A 21,480-nucleotide genomic window follows, 5' to 3' on the forward strand; every position below is an offset into this window, starting at 1 on the left:
TTTTTTAATGTGGAGAGAGAGGGAGGCGGGAGGGAAAAGGGGGACCAGCTCCCGAGAGGTGGGAAATCGGAGCTGGATAGTAACTGTTGGTATGAAGGGTTGCCCCTACATTGACTAAGGTCTGATATGTGGGGTTACCGCCACATATGGTCTTTGCTTGCAGTATCTGCCGGAACAGATGGTATTTATTTGCACCCCCACCGAGCAAATTAGGCACAAGGCCGATTTTTAAAGTGAGGAGTGAAGGGGAAATGGGGACCAACTCCCCGGGGAGTAGGGGAGCTGGATAGTGACAATTGGTATGAAGGGTTGCCCCTACATTGACCAAGGTCTTATATGTGGAGTTGCCCCCACATATGGTCTTTGCTTGCAGTATCTGCCGGAACAGATACTACACTTTGAGATATTAAATCTTTTATTCATGTTAAAAAAATACAGTCAAAATCAACGATGAACAAAAAACTTAGGCACATGGCCAACTCAAAAGGGGGGATTTTGGGGGTCGTTGGTCATCCTTGTCACTCCAGAACTGAACAAAGTCAAAAGTTTCTCCCAGCTAGTATCTTCTTTCACCATAATACCGCATTCACCCTTTCATATTTGGGGACGTCCTACTTAACTCCCAATTTTTAAAACATTTTTTATTGACGTGTAAAAACAAAAAAGATAACAATAAAATGGTACTACACTTTGATCCCGGCCCGAAGGCCAAGAACAACAAATAAGGTATATCATTAGCATGAGAGATGGGTGCAACGTCTATGTACATTTAGAAGACCCATACACTGGCATTTTCTTTATAAACTGAGATAACAAAGAAAGTCCTACTTCAGACCTGAACTTTGTATAAGTATTTTTAATCAATTATTTAACTATCTACAATTATTGTGTTTAATCTATAAATAATAATAATGACCATTTTTAATGTTCATTTTTTATTTTATAACATGCTTAGAGACAAGAACTTGTATTTTTTAAATGTCTGGTGGGGAGAAAAATTAAATAGTGTCTATACACAAACACTGGAAGGAAGTTACTTATTTTATAGGACTTAATTAGAAATTAAGCAAATATTTTTTGTGGAAAAGTCGATTCCAGATTTGAATAATGAATAAAATCTAAACTAAATTTCAATGAAAATTAAAAAAATCAAATGTATAAATAAAAAATGAATACTTAAACGTCCGCATTGTTTCTAACTAAGAACAAACCTCGTCACCTGAATATGCATACATTATCTGGTCACGAATAGGCTCCTATATGGTTGACTATTATAGAAAACTGATCACATAATGATAGAAGATGTATCGAGACACAGGAATGGGTATGTTTGATCTGGCAGAACAGTGGTTCATTAAAATTGTGGGGTCTGCATACGTGCCTGGCCCCCAAAGTATGGAAATAAAAAAATTAAAAAATTAAAAAAAACGTTTACAAGTGTTTTTGATAATTATGTACATAATACTTTCATAAGTATGTTTTAACTTAAATAGGGATGGTATAATAAAATTGTGGGGTCTGCGTTCGCTCCTGGCCTCCATAGAATGGAAATAGGCACAAACTTTAATAAAGACTTTTCATATCTATCTGTGTAAGTATACTTTGATAATTATGTTTCAGTTTGAAGAAATATTGTATAATAAAATTATGGAGTGTTCGTTCATGCCTGACCTCAATAGAATGGAAATATATCACAAAGTTTAACAAGGTTTTTAATATAGATCCACAGAATATTGTGATAAGTGTTACACTGTGAACAGGTATGGTATAATAAATTATGGGGTTTATCTATTTTATTTTTACTTTCATATTTTGCTTTCGTTTTTATACCCCCAAATTCGAAGCTCTCTTTACAACCCTTCCTTTTCATAACCTATCATACTTTCATAAATTAGGGTCCATTTTCTGTAGGCTGTTTTTGAACCCAGTCAACCACGGGTACTTTTGCTAGTTATATATATATGTGTGTGTGTGTGTAATCCTATCATTTTTTTTTTCACTTACCTTGAAGTTGTAAATAAAATTGGACATAAAATCAATATTATGTTAAAAAAAAAAAAAATTTTCTTGATTATTTTTTTATTATTTTTTTTTTTTTTTTTGTCTCGGTAATATAATTATTTGAATTATAACAAAAAAAAAAACAGAATTATAAAAAAAAATTTTTTTTTAATCTTTAAATGATATTAAATTCAAATATTATGCGATATGAAGTTTAAACAGCTTTTTTTTGTGTAACAGGTTTCCAATAATAAAAAAATATATATTCATATAATAGAATATCTGACTTTGAGATAATAAAAATTACAAAAGCAAAATCGACTAAAAAAAAAATAAAAATTCGTTTGGATTTGATTATTTAAAATGACAGAGGTGATAATCAAAATTTGCGCCCTTTTTTTTTTTTTTTTTTTTTCCAAAAAGTATGGACGCCTGTAAAACACCAATATCTTTAGATACATGTATCAACAGAACAGGTTAAAATGAATTATCGTCTGTATAATTCATTATTAAAAATCTCTTCGTTTTATAAAAGGTCAGTCTTTTATTGTTTTTAGCCATTTTTTATTGTACATTTGATTTATTCATAAATTTCTGCATAAATGATCTTCCATAGAAATTGACCCAAACTATAGTAAACACACGAAATGATGACATCACTACTTATTGTGTATAATGATGACGTTCTACACAACCGTTTGGAGGTACCTAATGAGCTATAACTCTTGCCTGTTTTTTTTTTTTAAGGGTAAAAATGTCTAGTATTTGTAATATTTGTATACCAAGAAACTCCCAAAACACCATCACTTCGTCATCTTACATGAATCAAATTCAAAATTTTTCCTTTCAGATGACATCATTAAGCTGAACACATCAAAAAGGGGTTCTCGTGGTCGAAGTCAACGTGGTCGAGGCGGTTTTGGCCGTGGTGGTCAATCTCGTGGACGTGGCAACTGGAACAATAGATCTTCATTTACGATAAAGAGGGGCCAAAGGAGAGGGGCTGCTAGATCACGTGGATCTAGTAGAAATGTCCGATCTCTGCGTAAACCCACTACAGATTCTAAAGGCAGCAGCAGTCCTTTGAACAGGAAGACAAATAATCAGGTTTGAAAACTTTGAATCTTTTTTTTTTTTTTTTTTTTTTCAAATAAAACCCAAGCAAAGAAAGGGATGCAACTCTTTGCAAGCGGTGAACAGTTATGCTTCTTAGTATGCCAAAGTCTCCTGCATGGATGATGTTTTAATAACTTGTCAAAGATTGCAGCTATTAACTCATCGTTGTTTGAAACCCACTGTTATCATATTTGTTGCATTACAGGTTCACATCGAAACTGATAGTGTCCTGGGTACTTATCTTGAATTCGCCCCTCTATTAAAAAAACAAAATAAAGAAAAAAAATCTGGATAATGATACAACAAAATTAAAATATTATATTCCCAAAATCATGTAAGTTAGTTTTATTTTTAAATAAGAAAATTATTTTTAAGTGATTAATGGGAATTTTGTAGACATTACAACAAAAAGTTTTGCTTGTTTGGATATTGAGTTATCTCCCTTGTTTCTTGATTATTTTCAAGCTGGCTACACATGAGTCACTCCTCCCTTAGTCATAAAATTTGATTTTCTTAGTTTAAATCACTTTATAAATCTATGATCTTTGGAAAATGAAAACTGCTGTGTCCTTCAGCCTCACTTTCTTTCTCACCTTGAGCTGGAACTTTATTTAGGCAGGGACTTTTCTCTCCTTTCACCGTTTTCTTTGCTTGAGCAAAAGCACTTGGGAATTCTCGCAGTTAGTTTCCCTCTTTCCCATAAAACCAACCACGTCGCTTACTCTTCTTCCTCTCTCAGCCCCTGTGTTGACAGCAAACAGAACAGATTTTCTGTCTTTTGGAGGTGAGTGCATTAGAAGAGTTACTACTACAGAATGATATTTTCATTTCGTCATGGCTACGTACATCATACAGATTTTTTTTTTTTTTTTTTTTTTTTAAATATGGGGTGGGGATTCTGGACAAGAACTGCTTCTGTTATCTTTTTTTTTTTTATTATTTTATTAATTTTTTTTTTTAAACAAATATTATGACTAGTCTTGGCACCTTTTTTCTTTCTGGAGCTCATGTACAAAAAACAAATTATTCCAAATAACACCAAATATTGGAACGAGAGACACCAAAAAGTTAACAAGAAAGGAAGAGGTAGTAATGACCAGACTGCGAATAGGTCACACTCACATCACCCAGTCACATCTACTAAAAGGGGAGGAGACACCAAACTGTATAACGTGTCAAGAACCCTATACAATACACCATATACTGACAAACTGCATTGACCTTGAACAAACCCGAACAAAGTATTTCCAAGAAAACAATCTAAAGACAATATTAAACAAAATTGATCCCCAAAAAATTATCAATTTTCTGAAAGAGATTAAAATATACACAAAAATATAAGGAAAGATCCCCCCCCCCAAAAAAAAAACAAGAAGAACAAACCAATATATAACAACATAACTAACCTTTCGGCATTAAATGACCCCAAAGTGGTTGATATGCCGTAAAACAGAACAAACAAACAAACCTTTTTCTTTTTCAAAATCCAGAAAAGTGGAATTATGCTTTAATCATAAAGCCTTTCATGGTCATCAGTTCTGATTTTGAAAGTATTTTTTTTTTTTTTTTTTTTTTTTTTTTTAGAAAAGGATACTTTCTGCCAAATGGCTAGAACCTGACCTCATTATTTATTCATTTTTTTTTTTGTTGCTATTGAGTTGAATTTCATTTTTTGTCCTCTCTTCCTATCAATCTTTCTTACCCATTTCCTTTTTTGCCTTCCTCTTCCAGTCTTTTCTTGCTATTCCCTCTTATGACATTTTCTCTGAAAATATTAATTTTGCCATGAAAACCAAGACTTCAAATGATTCATGATATGTGGAAGATGATTTATTTATTTATTTATTTTTTTTTTTGCTTGATCAAAGAATAATTTCCTGTCTCCTTCCTCCCATTTTAAATACAGTTTTCTTACAATTTGATTCAAAATTGCCTATTTTTGCATAAATTTTGCTTAGAAAAATTATATTTAGTACTAAATATTCTCCCAAACCATTGTAGTCCACATACCAAACTATAGTATTTTATGCTTTTCAAATCACTAGGGTTTGGTGTATGAACTAGTCCAGTTTCCGAGCTATCAACTTACTAAGTGACGATGGACATGAATTCATTCATGAGAACCTTAAAATCCTGTGAGTAGTTTATTATGAAATATATGAATTCCACAGCTTTTTATTAATCCAAATAATAAAATCAATGTTGTAAATCTAAAGAGAAAATATTGCATTATATATTCTGTTTGCTATATTGTCCAATATTTGAGAAAAATAAGTTGGGTTTTTGAGAGCTGAGAATGGAGCATCCTACAGGATGCCAGTCATTCACTTGCTATCCTACACATTTGAACCAAGAGATCTTTTTAAGATTATAAAAATTTTTTTGGTCCTCCCCAACAAAAGGAGGATGAACCTGTAAATTCACTCTTGTCAATCCGTGCTTTTCTCAATAACTATGCCTCGGAATTTTTTTTTAATTTTGCACAAAAATTAAGTATGATATAAGTAAAAAAGTAATAGAATGGATTTTCCGGGAAAACTCCGGTTGCCCCCTAGGATTGCCTTTCGGGTTAAAATGGCTAAAATTGACACTTTTGTGCGTATTAAAAACATTGATGGCTTGGATTTTTATAAAACTTTCTGAAAAGTTGTAACTAACAGATTTCTATATCATTTTGTTTGTCTATACTTCGCGATAACTCTTGGGTGTGCCCCAAGGGCCCTTTTAGGGCTAATAAAAACACTTCATTTTTGGGACTACTTTACCATATTTATCCCAAATTTTCTTTGTATGTCTATTTAGCAGTTCTGCATGGTGCTGAACTTAAATTTAAATATGTTAAGGCATTGGGGACTTTTGGGACTAAATTGGGCGGAGGGGGGGGGGGCAATGATGGATTTAATCATTTTTTCTTTTTCTTTTTTTTTTTTTTGTGGTGTAGTACTCAAATTTAAATATGTTAAGGCCTTGGGGATGTTTGGGTTAAATGGTGGGGGGGGGGGGCAAATGATGGACTTAGTTTTTTTGTTGTTCTAAAAACACTGACATCTAAAACTTTGCAAAGATCCAAATCTCTCCAATAATGTTTTGCAAACCACTAGATATAATATAACATAAATATAGAACATGCATGGGCGCTGCCTAACCTTACCACAATTGTTGCCTAACTCTTAAGATAAATTTAACATGGGATTTATGGATGACTGAGATTGGATAAGAAAAATAGTTATTGAATTTAATTAATCTTCATTTCTGAAAATGGTTAGTCGTCATTAAATTAGTATGCATTACTGATTCAGATGGGTAATATTTACCTATTTAATTTTATATTTTATTATAATTCAAATGGTGTAAATATAAAAGAAACATTGCAATATCATTCAGTATTTGATCAAAAAAACTTATTTTTTTACAAGAAACCCTTTTTTTTTTTTCTTTTTTTTTAAAATTTTCTTATTTTGTCCTAGCTTGAGATAAAGCATCCTACAGGATGCCATACATTTGAACCAAGAAATCTTTTAAATGTCTCTTTAAGTGCAATCGTTTGTATCTTTTTTGCACTTGGTTCACAAGTTATATTTGCAGGGTAGTTTTTGAAATTCTTTTTCATGAGCTTGGTTGCTTTTATAATTATTGGAATGATAAGATTCAAGTTTCTTTTCGTGTCCTACATAAGACCTCGGATTTCGTTCTTTTTTGCTTTCAGTTTCGTTTAACCTCTCAACATTGGGGACACTAACTTCTTCTAAGGTTGCTTCTTTCCCATTCTTGTCCCATATCACTATGTCAGGTTTAATAGCTCTGTTTTCTAGATACATAGCTGTCGAAAATTGCATAACCATAGTGGATGCAACAGTGCAATGAAGTTTAATATTTGATCAAAATAAGTTTGCCGAGGGTAACCCTCATATATTGATGCCAATCTGCATGAGATAATTAAAAGGAAAATGTTGTAATTAATGTTTTATATATATATATATATAACTAGTTCTGAATCTTTATAACTTGCAGAAAATTTGAATTTCTCCATTGTACTCTTGTACGTAGCTGGTATTTACTTATGTCTGGTTAATATAACAAACACAAGGGCCATTCCAAAAGTAAGGCCTCCTATTTTTTTAAACTAAAATAAATGTTGAAAACTATGAAGACAAGAGTGGTACTATTAAAACGAGCAATCTTTTTTACTCCAGAATTTATTTTACTAAATAGTCACCATGATTCTCAGTACACTTTTGCCAGCGATGTGGATGGTGACTGTGCACGGGTGTCTGGAGTGCACTTTGTCGCTCGCATTTCTGTCGACACTCTGAAATCAAACTTATCTCCTGTGCTGACATCAGATGTATCTGCTTCATAAGCATTCAACAGTTAATCAGTTTAATTTTTTTCTATTCAATAACATATCTTTGCTTCTGCCGCATGTCCATGACAGGGGTTGCTTTCTTAGCGTCTCACGCTGCCAATATCTGCAATAGGGATGAAACTTTTAGATCATGAATTCATAAGTTCAGTCATCATAACATAAATATATTAACTTCTATGTCCGGTCCTTCATCCCAATTACTGCCACACTTTGATTAACAATCTTATTTCAGCTTTCCTTTGTGTGCCTTTGTGAACAATTTCCATTCCATTGTCTTTCTAATTTCACTTATAAACTTTGTTCTGCTGATAAATTTATTTCCTCTTTTTTTCACTTCCTAACACTTTTTTGGGGGTGGGGGCATCTATAATCACAGCACAGACCTATTTGGTGTTGCCTGGCGGTGAATGAGGACTTCTCAATACTTCTGCTCTTTACTCTGAACCCATATTATCTTTCTTTTTTTTTTTTTTTTTTTTTTTTTATTCAATCCTGTTAATTTCTGTACTTTTCAAGTAATAAAATAAAAATTTGTCTCTGCTTTTAATGGATGTCTGCAGTTCCTAATAAGAGAAACCAAAGACGTGATGAAATAACTTTTCAGAACTTAGCCTGATTTAGTAGCAACAGTGATAGCTGGAGATCGCCCCCCCCCCCGCCCGCCTCCCAGACATTGATGTTTTTTTTGTTTTTTTTTTTTACGCCTTTCGCGAAATTTGATTATGTGCTGCAATGCTAAAAAACAAAAACAATTTTCCTTTACAAAATAACCAAACCATATTTGAAGATATAAACAAAATTATAATAACAAAATAAAGATCTTTATACATACGTGCATCATTCATGTGTGGGGCGTTTTCATCCAGTCATTTTATATTTATTTATATATATACATATATATATATATATATATATATATATATATATATATATATATATATGGTTTATTTTTTACCGTATTTAAAAAAAAAAATAAATAAAATGCATATTTGCTCTACAGCAGTATTAAGCACTCTCTTCAGGTTTTTAATTACCATTTCTACTAAATATATATATGTGTGTGTGTGTAGAGAGTAATACACAAGGTGACGCTTGCTGAGTTTTCATAAATTGTATTTGAAGAAAATTATCTCAGAGAGCGAGACTTAGACTTTTTTTTTTTTTTACAAAGTCACCACCTATCAAGGCCCAAAGGCCACTCGAGGATAAGGGTTGATGAATGTACAGTAGTCAATGGGACAATATCGTAGTAATCATTAGTGAAAATTTGTTAGATTACTTAAGGTGATAGCTCATCAAGAACTTGTTTACGTTGGACTTGAAGACGACCATATTGTAGTCAGTTGGAAAGCAGACAAATGAAAGTGTGCAGTTCTAAGAAAGAAACTTTGTTCATGGAATCCACATTTAGGTTTGGGCACAGATAAAGTATGTGGGAAATTATTGATAGTTGTTTCAGCTAGACGAGTGTTTTTCATGAAAGTTCAGCAAGGGGGGGGGCATAGATTGGAGCTCGGACAACTGTTATCTTAGCTTGCTATTCTTAAACTTTCTAACTTGACAAATGATGAGTGGCGTGCACGGACAGATATCGAAGTGACTTGCACCTTAGATTACAAGTTTTCTACGTTCTTGGTCATGTCTCCTTCGCATGGCTTCCATAGAGAGATTGATCTGAAAACCTTAGTTCTTTTTTGCTCCATTCCAAAACGTGACGATTTCCTTCATTGTCTGTTTTGTTTATGGTGTTTAATCTGTTGCCTCCTGTCTCAACTGTCACCCATCTTTCATTCAATCCTGGAACGATTCTGTTTTACAGACCTGGGTTATCATGCACTCAGTGTGACCATTGTCAAAATCCACACTAGCTAACTTAATCGCTATTTATGTAAAGCCCTTAATATATAACAGAACTTGATACTTAAAAATGGATTTGGCAGTAAATAACTCAAAAACAGTTGATATGGTGTGAAACAATGTAACAGAGCATGTATGGGTGCAGGTGAGAAAATCAGCAGCAGCCAAAGAATAACTGGTTAGCAAACTTATTAGCAGCAGCAGCTGTTAAAGCATGTATGTAAATTAGCAAGTGTGTGCGAGCTTGCATCACAAGAAAAGGAGAGAAGAAATACACCATATGACATCTATGCATTTCTGGGCATGTTTAACGTTTGTAGATATTGCCTGTAGACTTTCCCTGCTGATCCTCCTGATGGCGTTGGTAATGTTCTTTAGTTGGTCTAGATTGTGAGGATTATCTTCATAAACTTTTTGTTTTGAAATCCCCCCCCCCCAAGATAAAAATCACGACAAGTCTGGGAAACCTGGTGGCCATAACCCTTTGCTTATTGTTCCTATTTACAATGCCTCCCCACGGGACAGTTAGACACCAGGGTCGTTTTTTAATATGGGGAAAAGGAACAAAAATAAAAATTGTCTCAGTCGTGAAGGATCTCTCCTCCACTGAAAGAGAACAAGAAATTGAAGTGTAGCATCTGAAGAACAGATACTACACTTTGATCTTGGCCTCCTTTGCTTATTGTTTCTCTTCTGTAAACATGTCATGAACTCATGTCTGTGATCTGTGAGACGTGTAGCATGTAGTTGGAAATCTTGTTGGGAAAATAATTGCGTTTTGTCTTGTGGTGTTAGTTGGTCGTTAAGAAAAAGATTAGAGAGATCGGACTACCTTTAAGTGGGCTGCTTTATCTGAAAAGAAACAAACAAATTGATTAGAGAAAGATTAGATAGGGCTACTTTTAAGTGAGCCACCCTGTAGTAGCTGTCAGGATCCCATGTATGGATTTTTTTTTTTTTTTTTTTTTTTAAGGTGGGTCACCACTTATCAAGGCCCAGGAGCCACTCGGGGATAAGGGTTATTGTTTGTACAGTAGTCAATGGGATAGTATTGTAGTAATAGTATTGCGAATTTGATAAGGTGTCATTACTTAAGGGGGCGGTTCATCAGGAATTTGTTTGTGTTGGACTTGAAGACGTCCAAGTTGAATTGGGGGGGGGGACAGGCAAGTGACAGAGAGTTCCACAGCCATGCAGTTCTAAGAAAGAAGCTTTGTTCATGGAATCTACGTTTTGATTTAGACACGGATAAAGAGTGGGGAAAATTATTGACGGTGGTTTCAGCTAGTCGGGTGTTTTTTGTGAAAGGTTGGCGAGGGGAGACCAGAGAATAGAGCTCAGACGAGCAGTTGCCATGGAAATAACGATAAAATAGAGACAGGCTCGCAAAGTCTCTTCTGTGGGAGAGAGGTTGCAGGAAAGAGAAATGGGCATCACTCACTAAGCCACAAAGTTTATTTTGTACTCTGTCAAGGCAGGATAGGCTGTTTTTAGCAGCTCCTGCCCAGATGTGGCAGCAGTATTCCATCCTTGGACGTACTTGGCTTTTATATAGATAGAGAATTGCATCAGTAGTGAGATATCTTCTGGAGCGGTAGAAGGATCCCACCATTTTCCCAGCGACCTTGGCCACAGACTTTATGTGTGTGTTCCATTTCAGATCAGGAGTAAAGGTCAAACCCAGAAGCTTATCGAAACATGGGGCCTCCCCTAGACGAGAGCCATTCATTTCAATTGATGCCAGATGGGGATCAGAGCGTTTATGATGTAATGATAGGAGCTTGGTCTTAGATGCATTACAGGTAACCAGCCACCTCTTCCCCCACTGAACCACGCGCTCAAGATCTGAGGAGAGAGAATCAGAGAACGTTGTCATTTGCAGCCTTTGATGTGTTGCCATAGATGGTCGTGTCATCAGCATAGATGTCACCGTATAGATTAAGTAAACTGCGTCCTGCATATGATTTAGAATCGCATTCACTGTTTTATATGATACCCACATTGTTGTTGGAGCTATAAAAAGTTACTGTCAATTATCTTGAAAAATTAAACTGACAACAATGATATAACAGTGTAACAATGATGCCAAAATGACTGATTTCTTCCAAAAATATTAGAAATTGATTTGCATAAAATTTGTTAATAAAAATTATGGTGTTTATGCACTTGTTATACAGTGCTAGTTGCACAAGTGTTTTTTTTTGTTTTTTTTTGTCTAAAATATTTATTTTAAATTGGGTTATATTGCACAGGCACCTGTTTTGTTTCATCAAAAGTAGTTAATAAAATTTACTTATTCAGTTCCCTTATATCGGTGACACAATGATTTTGATTTTTAGTAAAACCACTTCCATGTCAACGTCGATATAAATAATAAGAATGTATGGTGTCACGTCATAATTTAAAAACAAAAATATATTTTTATGTATGACTTTCAAAACAAAATCAACACTTCTCTAAAAATTGAACATCAAGTTTTCAGAATTTTTATTTTCAGTTATGGTATTTAAGAGTTATTATTCATTTAAATCTATTTATTTTATTTATTCCCCCTTCAGAAAACCAACTTCAAGAAAAATGTGCCGCAGAAAGCGAGAGGTCAGAGTCGTGGCATATCTTCCTCCCGACCCTCTATCGGTAAGCGTGGGGCTCGTGGTGTAGGTCGTGGCGTTAGTCGTAGTGATGCACGTGGAGTTGGCCGTGGACGAATCCGAATCCGCGGTGGTAGTGTTGGTACACGCGGAAAACCAAGAAGATATCAGCAGCAGCAGAAGCAAGCCATTCAAGCTTTGCGGAAAGCAAAGACGACTTTATCGAAGATAAATGCTCAAGTGAGAAGAACAAACTTTGTCGCGGTTAAACGAGGACTTACAGTAAGTAAAGATGTATTTTTACTTTGATGTCATAAGAGTTGCCATGTGTACGAGGGTTGTTCCAAAACTAAGGCCTCCTATTTCTCAACTCAAAAACTAAGACGTTAAAGACCTACGAAAACGGGAATGATAACATTAAAACCTTTTGTGCTCCAGAATTTATTTTTCTACATGGTCACCACCATTCTCGATACACTTCTGCCAGCTGTAAAAGTCAAGAGCGAACTTTGCCACTCTGAAATCAATGAACCTATCTCCTAACTGTGCTGACATCAACTGCATAGACTTTGTAAATGTTCAACAGGCGCCGATGAATGTTGAGTGATCCAATTTTTTCCTGCATGGAGGAATTCAATGACTCGTCTCTCCTTTTGACACACGTCCATGACAGGAGTTGCTTTGTTAGTCTCACACTGTCAATATCTACAACAGAGATGAAACTTTCTGGTGCTGAATACCTAAGTTCAGTCATAACAAAGCAATTTGCAATCCCTCTGATCAGTTTGGACAGAATAAAAAAAAAAATATAGGATGCATTACTTTTGGAACATCCCTTATCTATAAATCATGAGAATATATAAAACTATAGCTTTTTTTTTTTTTTTCTGATACTTGTACAGTTTAATCAAGACATTAAAAATGAAAATATAAAAAAAACTTTATATTGTACGTATCTGTTATGAAATGAAGTTCTCCGGAAAAAAATTCCACTTAATTTCATCAAGTAGTTTTTACAGCGAAAAAAAACAAATTATGATACCAAGCAAAAGGTTCAATTTTTAGGAAGAAAAGCTAGTATTAAAGATGGGGAGGGAATGTCGGCGCTTTAAACTGAGTTATCTCCCTTTGGCGTGTTCAAAAACTTCAAGTTGGCTACCTTCAATGTGCTGTCATAAAAACGTTTCCTGCTGTAAAAAAAATTAAAAAAATACTCGATTAAATTAAGTGAATTTTTTTTTTTCGGAGATCTTCAATCAAAAACGGATACGTACAATATAACCTTTTTTCATTTTTTAATGTCTTGATTAAACTGTACAAGTATTTTTTTTTTTTTTTTTTGTCTCATATATTCCTCATAAAATTGATACAAATAAGCTCGATCAAAAAAACTTCTTAAACAAGATTCCTTGTAAGTTAGTTGTACAAAGACGTACATATATTTATTTTTTTACTCCAGAAATGGCTGAAGCAGTCTACGATTTGAAAGCTGTATTTTTTGGTGAGGAGAGGATCAACTATTTATCTCTGTCTCTCTCCATTTTTTTTTTTTTGCTTTCAAATTTTGTTTTTAGTTTGGATTCTGGCTGATAGCACCCAAGTCACATTATTTTTTTACTTTTGAGATCACAACTATATATTGGGTACAATATCATGAAATACTCAATACAGAATGATGTGCTTGATTATAATATATACAAAATCTGGATAAATCAAAATATATTTAAGCAAATTTTACGACCAGCATGTTCGCCTATATTTTTAAAATCATGAGTGTGGATCGATTTTTGTGGTAACTAAAATGTAATTTAACTTTTTGTTTCATTTTACTTCAGTCGAAGTTCTCAAAAATCAAGGGGCTCACAACCTGGGGCCAACACTTGAAATCTATATGAGATACATAGATATCCCAATGTTCCATTTAAGTTCTTTATCTCTCAAACATTGAATTAGTAAAGAAATTTAGAACATAATTCTCCTCTCCCCAATTAACCATTTTCATACGTTGTAGTATATCTTTCATTTTGGTCTCTTGGTCTTACTGGATTCCAGGACAAGAATTTATCTAGTCTGGTGGAGTATCCAGCTTCGTGCTATTACTTGAGGTAACATCACTTGGTGAGGTGTACCATTCATCGTAAAAGCTAATGTAGGTTAGCCGTACCGAGGAGATCTTTTTTTTGGGCAGCGAATACTATGTGATGTTGAATATTTGGTCAGGGTTTACTTCTATGGAAAAAGTATCCTCACTCCATATTGTTCTGACAAACCCCTGTACAGAGAGACCTTAGACACTCGAGGACAGTGTCTAGTAGGCATTCAAAACGTGTGTGTGTGTATAATTAGCTTTATCTATTAGGGATGCAGTAAAGTTATTTCTGCTTTTGATTTTTATTTGTTAGCACCTTTCTAAACTTAAGGTAGACTATTTCCATTATAGTTTTCAATGTAAAATGAGTTTTCTCCCTTGCCGGTTATTTTCAGATGAACTATACAATCTATTTTGTGCTCAATTCAGTAGAAAAGCAGGTAGTGTAGTATCTGTTCTGTTGTCATGAGACCATTCTCTGATGGAAAACTTCCTTCTTTAGAAGTGTAAAAAATGTCATCATCGGATGTTTATTAGCAAACCCAATGCTTATTTATATACTAGCAACTTGAAAAAACATTTTGTTGCTATAATAGATTAAGAGTTTGAATTTAAACCATGATAAAATCTATTTTCAAAATTAATTTATTGCTACAAAAGTGTTGCATTTAATCAACAGAACCCATTTCGAATAACTTTGTTAAAGTATTGATATTGGCTTAATATTTTTGCTTTTAATTGAAATAAACTTATGCCTGAATTATTTTTTTTTCAACATAAGCATTATATTAATCTATAATATCAATCTCACCTGTCAGTTTAAATGTATGTTTGTATGTCTGCCTAAAGCTTTCGACAGAGGCAACAGATTTTCATATGATTGGTATCATTTTGAAGCTCGACCCTTTGGATGACAAATATCGAAAAATTGGCCAGAAACATTAATTCCTTCACCCTCAACTGGGCACTCTTCTTCAGGGGGATGGGGGTCCGATATTTTCGAAAATCCTCCCGTCTTTTTGATTGTCTAGCCTTAATTTAAACCTACGTCACTTCCGGTTTGATGATAGACGCAACAGCAAACACGTCACATTTTTTTTTTTTTTTTTTTTGCTCAACACGCACCTCCAAACATCTGGGCAATGCCGGTCACCCAGGCTAGTAATTTATAAATTTGAAATAGTAAATTAAAAAAAAAGTCCAATTAAAACAATACAATGCAGAATATTTAGTTTATTTTATTATTAAAAGAACAAAAATAAAGAATAATTGTACTAAAATAGTCATTTTAATAAAAAAACAGCTTTTTCCTTTTTTTTAATTAAATTTTTTTTTTTTTTTACAAAGTGTTCAGTGTGTTTAATTTTTGAAACACATATTCTTCTAAACCAATTTTTTTTCTTTTTACAAAACCAACAACAGCAGAAACAGACAGACTCGCTCCAAAGGAATTCTGTGAAAACCTCTTGGAGCAATCGCAGTCGAATGCGTGGTCGTGGTAGAAGTTTTCAAAATAGATTCACCCCACCAAAATTGAATCGTACGACCAGTAACAGCTTGCTTTCATTAAAATCCAACTCTAGCCAGAAGACTGTAAGGCAGTTTGGCAGCACGACGTCGGTAAATACTCAAAACAGAGGCAGGAAAAGACCGTGAGTTTTTATTTTTAATCTTTAGTTTTTTCATTAGTTTTTTTTTTTTTTTTTTTTTTTCTTAGTCTTGCCTTTTTCTTTCCGTGGTTCAAATTTTTTGTTTGTTTGTTTCCGTGGTTCAAATTTTTTGTTTGTTTGTTTCCGTGGTTCAAATTTTTTGTTTGTTTGTTTCCGTGGTTCAAATTTTTTGTTTGTTTGTTTCCGTGGTTCAAATTTTTTGTTTGTTTGTTTCCGTGGTTCAAATTTTTTGTTTGTTTGTTTCCGTGGTTCAAATTTTTTGTTTGTTTTTTTATTTCCGTGGTTCATTTATTTATTTATTTTTTTTTTCATCGTTTCATTTTATTTGTTTCCATGGTTCATTTTTTTTTTTTTGTGATTCATTTTTTTTGTTCTTTTGTTTTCCCTGGTTCTTTTCTGTAAAATGGATTTATTTGCAGATACCAGGAAAAAAAAATATATGTGACATTTAAATAAAACATTGTTAGTTTAATTTACTGGAAGAATACCTCTCTGCTCTATGTGCAAGCGATATCTATCTTGTCATTGCTTAACCAAACGAGTGCCATGTACATACTAAATAAGTTTCACAGTTATAATTGATTCTGTTTTGTAGAGAACAACCATTCTCTTTACGAGGCAAGTAATTACTGTGTGCCAATAACCTATTTCTACTATAATAATTTCTCCCCTCAGACTGCGAAACTTTAAAATCCCTTCCTGTTTCTTGCTTCCTGACTAAAGTAACCGCAGAAGTTTAAATGTAATGTGAACAGACATCTTGCTCGTCTCAACTCCTCAGAATCCTCTGTTAGACAGAATCCCTATGTTGAAGTACCTATATGCCTTGTTTGGAGCAAAAAATAAAAGGAAAGAGTAAACTTTTTTGTAATTTTGAATTGAAACAATTAGTTGAGTGCTGTTGAATTTCCATTAATTATAAAAATGCCCCCCTCCCTCCTCCTCAACACCACAAACACTCGCTTCGCTGTTCTTTCTCCATTTGTATATTTCTTGCTTATTTTAGGTGGCGAGAAAGTTCCGTCCCGAGAGAATCACCAAAAATTATGACAATCAGTGTGAGTAACAGGTGAGTTGTTAAACCTTTTTTTTTTTAAATTGAAAAAGAATTGAGATAATTATTGAAAAAATTTGAAATAATTATTTAAAATATTTTTAATTAAACTTTTTTTTTTATATATTTTGATTGAATTGAGAAAAATCACTAAAAAAAAAAAAAAAATTGGAGAAAAAATGGGAAGAATAACATGAACAAATTAGTTTATATTGGGTCCATGTGAATTTGATGGTGAAATTCCTTAAAATTTTATTGAAAAATTTTCAAATAATATTTTGACAACCATAGTGCAGGTAGAGATAATGCTACATTATAGGAGCGGGGGGGAGGGGTTACCTGTGTAAGACATTACTGCAGGAATACCTTCCCCTACAGTTTACAACATGATCGTCTAAGTACAACCATTGTAAATAATTTTCGTTCTGTGTACCTGGAGCTAAACGGAACTTCTATGGGTAAAAGTTATTTGAAAGAACTGGGCATCTAAATCGCCATACCACAGGGCTGCTTCCCAGCTGATTACAACATAGTTCTTTTTAAGTTCTATGTTAAGTCTTCTTTAGGCATCCTCTTAAGTAATCAAATTCTGCTATCATTTCAAATACTCCAAGTGTGTCAGTCCATTTCGCAAACTCATTAACCTTTATCCTTAAGATACTTGTAGGTCTTGATAAGCGCTAGCTTATTAGTATATAAAAAAATATGTAGGCGTGTTTGGATCATTTCTATGCCTCCTCAGTGTGGCATATATATATATATATATATATGGTAATTAAGCTACACAAAATCTTCTGCGTTTCATTCCTATAGAGACTCTTCGGCTTCTTCATACACACATTATTTCAGGCAAGACTTTGTAGCCCACTGTAAAACATCAAACTACAGACACTGTAGTCTTGGGTTCAATCCCTGCCGAAGTCAAGCCTTGTTAATGATTGCTAGTTAGCAAGATACGCATGTCCATCGATAATTTTATCTAAATAAAAAGAATTATATATAAATAAAAAGAATTATATATAAATAAAAAAGTTATAATATATATATATATATATGAGGAAGCTGAAGATTCCCTACGAGGCTGAAACACATGACTTTGTGTAGCTTAATTGCTATATTTATATACATAAATATGCTAAAAAAATTATGGCTATAATATTGTGGTGGAAAAGTGTAAAAGATTTTTAGTTTTTCTACACACACAATTTTATTTTAAATAAATTTTGTATTAATTTCTGATGTATTCGATATATACTCAATATTGGAAATAGAGCATTATTATAAAAAAAAAATGTAAAAAAATTTTTTTTTTTTTTTAATGAAAAAAGTTTATCTAATCGTTCAGAACTCCTAAATGATAAACTTTTTCAAATTAATAACATAATTTTTAAATTGCTTTTTTTTCCTTTAAAAAAAACCTACATTTTAAAGGAATATTTAAGTTTGTAAAGAATCCAATTTTATTTATTTATTTATTTATTTTTTTATTTAATAATTTTTTTTTCATCTTATGTGTGTACGTTTTGACATATCCTGATTGTATTAATTTAGGCAAATATCTCCACATGAAAACAACTTATGCAAGACTCTCATCACTTTTTTTCACCCTTGGAAGACTATCCGCAGTAGTTGACAAAAGACTTCTACAAACAAAAATACACCTGCCTCATATTAGCATATTTTGGCATTTTCTCTTCTCCATCGCTTTTCTACTTGCTTTCTGACTTTATTAAATTGTCTTTCTTATAAACTTCCCTTCATCTTTGCTTCCTCTGGACAGCAAGATCTCTTTCATTGCTCAGGTATAACAGTTGATAGCCTGTGTCTATCCTTCTAACTTCCTCATTTGATTCTCTTGATTCTGAGCTTCTTGCCCAATCACCTCAGAAATGGACATTAATGAGTAATATACATCTGTTTGTTTCCTCTGGTCAACCGCAATCATCAGTTCGACATTTGTCAACCATCGCAAGTCCTGAGAATCTATTTCATGTGAAAAATATATTAATATTTACGTGTACTCAAATTAATGCAGAACTTAATCTTTTGAGCTAATGATGTGATTGCCCAAATTGGAAATCAATTCATAATCATAACTTAATTCAAGATTCATCTTGTTATAGAATTAATCCAACCAATTGATACAAATGTATAAATTTGTCTCTTTTGTAGCCATCTTTTGTAAAAACAAATTTTACACAAAAAAATAAAGCATATTCTCATTTGAACTTTAAAAGAAAGAAAATGTTTTTCAATGTTTAAATATTGAAATGGATAATCAAAAGATATATATATATTAAAAATGATTTCTCATTATACAGCATTACTTGATTTTTCTAAAATTTTCAAATTTAATCTTGCAAAATAGAGCGGAACAATAAAATTGTTGCCCTAGAAAAGACGACATGGTTCCATTTCCATTTCATGAAAACCAGTTTCATCTACTAGTTGGCGAGTTGTGTACAAATCCCAAGAGCAATAGGAGCCTTCTATCATGTCTGAAAGTGACACAATACTCAACGAGTGAGATTGGAGATGCGCCGCTGTACAACTCATTCTTTCTACTGATAAGTTATAACTACAGCACCATCAAACTGAAAATTTGAATGACAGGGACATGCCCAGGGTGATGGAAATAGTTTTTGGCCACAATTATGGTCTTTGGTGTGGTTTCAAGTGAGGGCCACATCATGCCACCTCACATCTTCGAAGTCAGCTTGAAAGTCAACACCAAAGTGTACCTGTATGTGTTGAAAGAATGGTGATCCCTTAGGGCAATCAGGTGGCCGCTGGCAGATCCTGTGTGGCATCAGGACATTGCACCGGCCTGCAAATCTGAAGAGACCCAGGCTTGGCTTCAGAAGGAGTGCTATCTTTGCACCCTTCTCTTCACCAACATGACCTCCTACAATACCAAAACCAGCCTGATCACTGTCATCTGCAGAGTATTCGCTGAGCTCTTGCTGGCACTTGTGGAAAAGGCATGCTTCCAATTACAGACCTGTATTTAGGCAGTGATTGAGGCTGAAGGTGGCTACATTGAATAGATGTCATCTCTAATACATAATCTAGTTACCTGAATTGATTCTTTTAAAATAAAGCTGTAGTGTTTTTTTTTTTTTGTTTTTTTTTTGGGGGGGGGGGTAATTTTATCATTCCACTGCGTAATGCTTTAAAAAATAATGACTAATTCTTTGTATTCAATTTTCATGTCAACCATGCAGGACAAATCAGATATGACTTTGATACAATCTTCAACAAGATCGGATGTACAATTTTTCTCTTCAAGGGGCCACCACCTCCCAAAATTAACATGACCAACCAGAGGAAAAAAAGTTGCAAAGTCTATGATTAAAGTGAATTCCAGTGAAAGTTTCAGAAAAAAAAACTAATAAAAAAGAAAGGATTTTTCATTTAATAAAAAAATTATACCTTGCTCAGTTTTCTAAAAATTTCAAGTTTATACGAGGGGCGTGCAATAAGTAATGCCTCTGACCCACTTCCCATAGCAGTAGAGCAATGAAACTTGGCACAGTTATTAGTCTTTCTCTACATAGAAACCACCCAAAGTTATGCATTTCTCCCATCGTTTGATGCAGCTCTGGAGACCGTTTTTGTAGAACACCCCAGGTTGGTCCTCCAACCATGATGTGACTTCAGAAATCAAGGCTGCATCATCTGGGAAATGCTTTCCTTTCAAAAACAACTTCATGGCTGGGAAGAGGTGAAAGTCAGAGGGTGCAAGGTCAGGAGAGTAGGGAGAATGGGGAAGGATTTCATAACCACACGCCCCGTGCTTCTGATCTGGTGACATACGAGTTGTGGACCGGAGCGTTGTCCTGCAGGAGGAGGGTACCTTTGCTGATCTTGCCCCGCCTCTTGATTTTGATAGCTTCCCTTAATTTCCTCAAAAGTGAAGCATAATAGGCTCCTGTAATTGTGGTACCCTTTCCCAGGAAATCTGTCATCACTACTCCGTCCTGGTCCCAGAAGACTGAGCATGACCTTGCCAGCGGAGGGCTGCACCCTTGCCTTCTTTGAAGGTGGTGAGTCCAAGTGCTTCCACTGCATTGACTGGGCTTTGGTCTCTGGATCATGATGGACCCAGGTTTCATCCTGTGTAATCAGTCTTTTGAAAAACTTTGACTCATCTTCTTGGCGCATCTCCAAATTCATCCTCGAGCACTTGACGCGTTTTCGCTTCTGGAATGGTGTGAGCAACCTGGGAATCCATCTGGCAGACACTTTATGCATATGCAAATGGTCATGAATGATAGTTTCCACAGACCCTGTACTAATCTTGACATCTTGGGCTATTTGGCGAATAGTAATGCGCCGATGTTTTAAAATGGCAGCCTCAACTTGACTGACAGATGCCTCATCAATGGCAGAAGGGGGGGGGCGACCCGGTCTGGGAGCTGTTTCCACAGACTTCTGGCCATGTTTGAATTCATGATGCCAACATTTAACAAGGTCATATGATGGGGCATTATCACCATAAGTTTCTTTCATTTCATCAAAAGTCTCCTGTGGTGTGCGTCCTTTCAAATACCGGATCACTGCTTGACATTCAACAGTCTCCATTTCACACCTAACTCAGTTCAAACACCTGTAAAACAGAAACCACAATTAGTTCAGAGCTGTAATTTGCCACATAACCCGTAGAGATATAAATCATTGCACATGAAAAATTTCAGCTAGATCAGACAACTGGAAGTGGGTGAGGGGCATTACTT

General features: G+C 34.2%; 1 protein-coding gene across 1 annotated transcript in view; it reads left to right on the forward strand.

Moving 5' to 3' along the window:
- Nucleotides 1-21,480, forward strand: part of LOC145291459 (uncharacterized) — a 55,154-nt gene that overhangs the window by 22,297 nt on the left and 11,377 nt on the right. The window contains exons 2-5 of the mRNA XM_080137316.1: nucleotides 2,852-3,108; nucleotides 11,899-12,212; nucleotides 15,436-15,672; nucleotides 16,697-16,759. Coding sequence (XP_079993442.1) covers nucleotides 2,852-3,108; nucleotides 11,899-12,212; nucleotides 15,436-15,672; nucleotides 16,697-16,759 — 871 coding nt within the window. The remainder of the gene's footprint in view (nucleotides 1-2,851; nucleotides 3,109-11,898; nucleotides 12,213-15,435; nucleotides 15,673-16,696; nucleotides 16,760-21,480) is intronic.

The sequence above is a fragment of the Euprymna scolopes genome, chromosome 12 (genome assembly GCF_053919585.1).
Source record: "Euprymna scolopes isolate OS-2025 chromosome 12, ASM5391958v1, whole genome shotgun sequence".
Lineage (NCBI taxonomy): Eukaryota > Metazoa > Mollusca > Cephalopoda > Sepiida > Sepiolidae > Euprymna > Euprymna scolopes.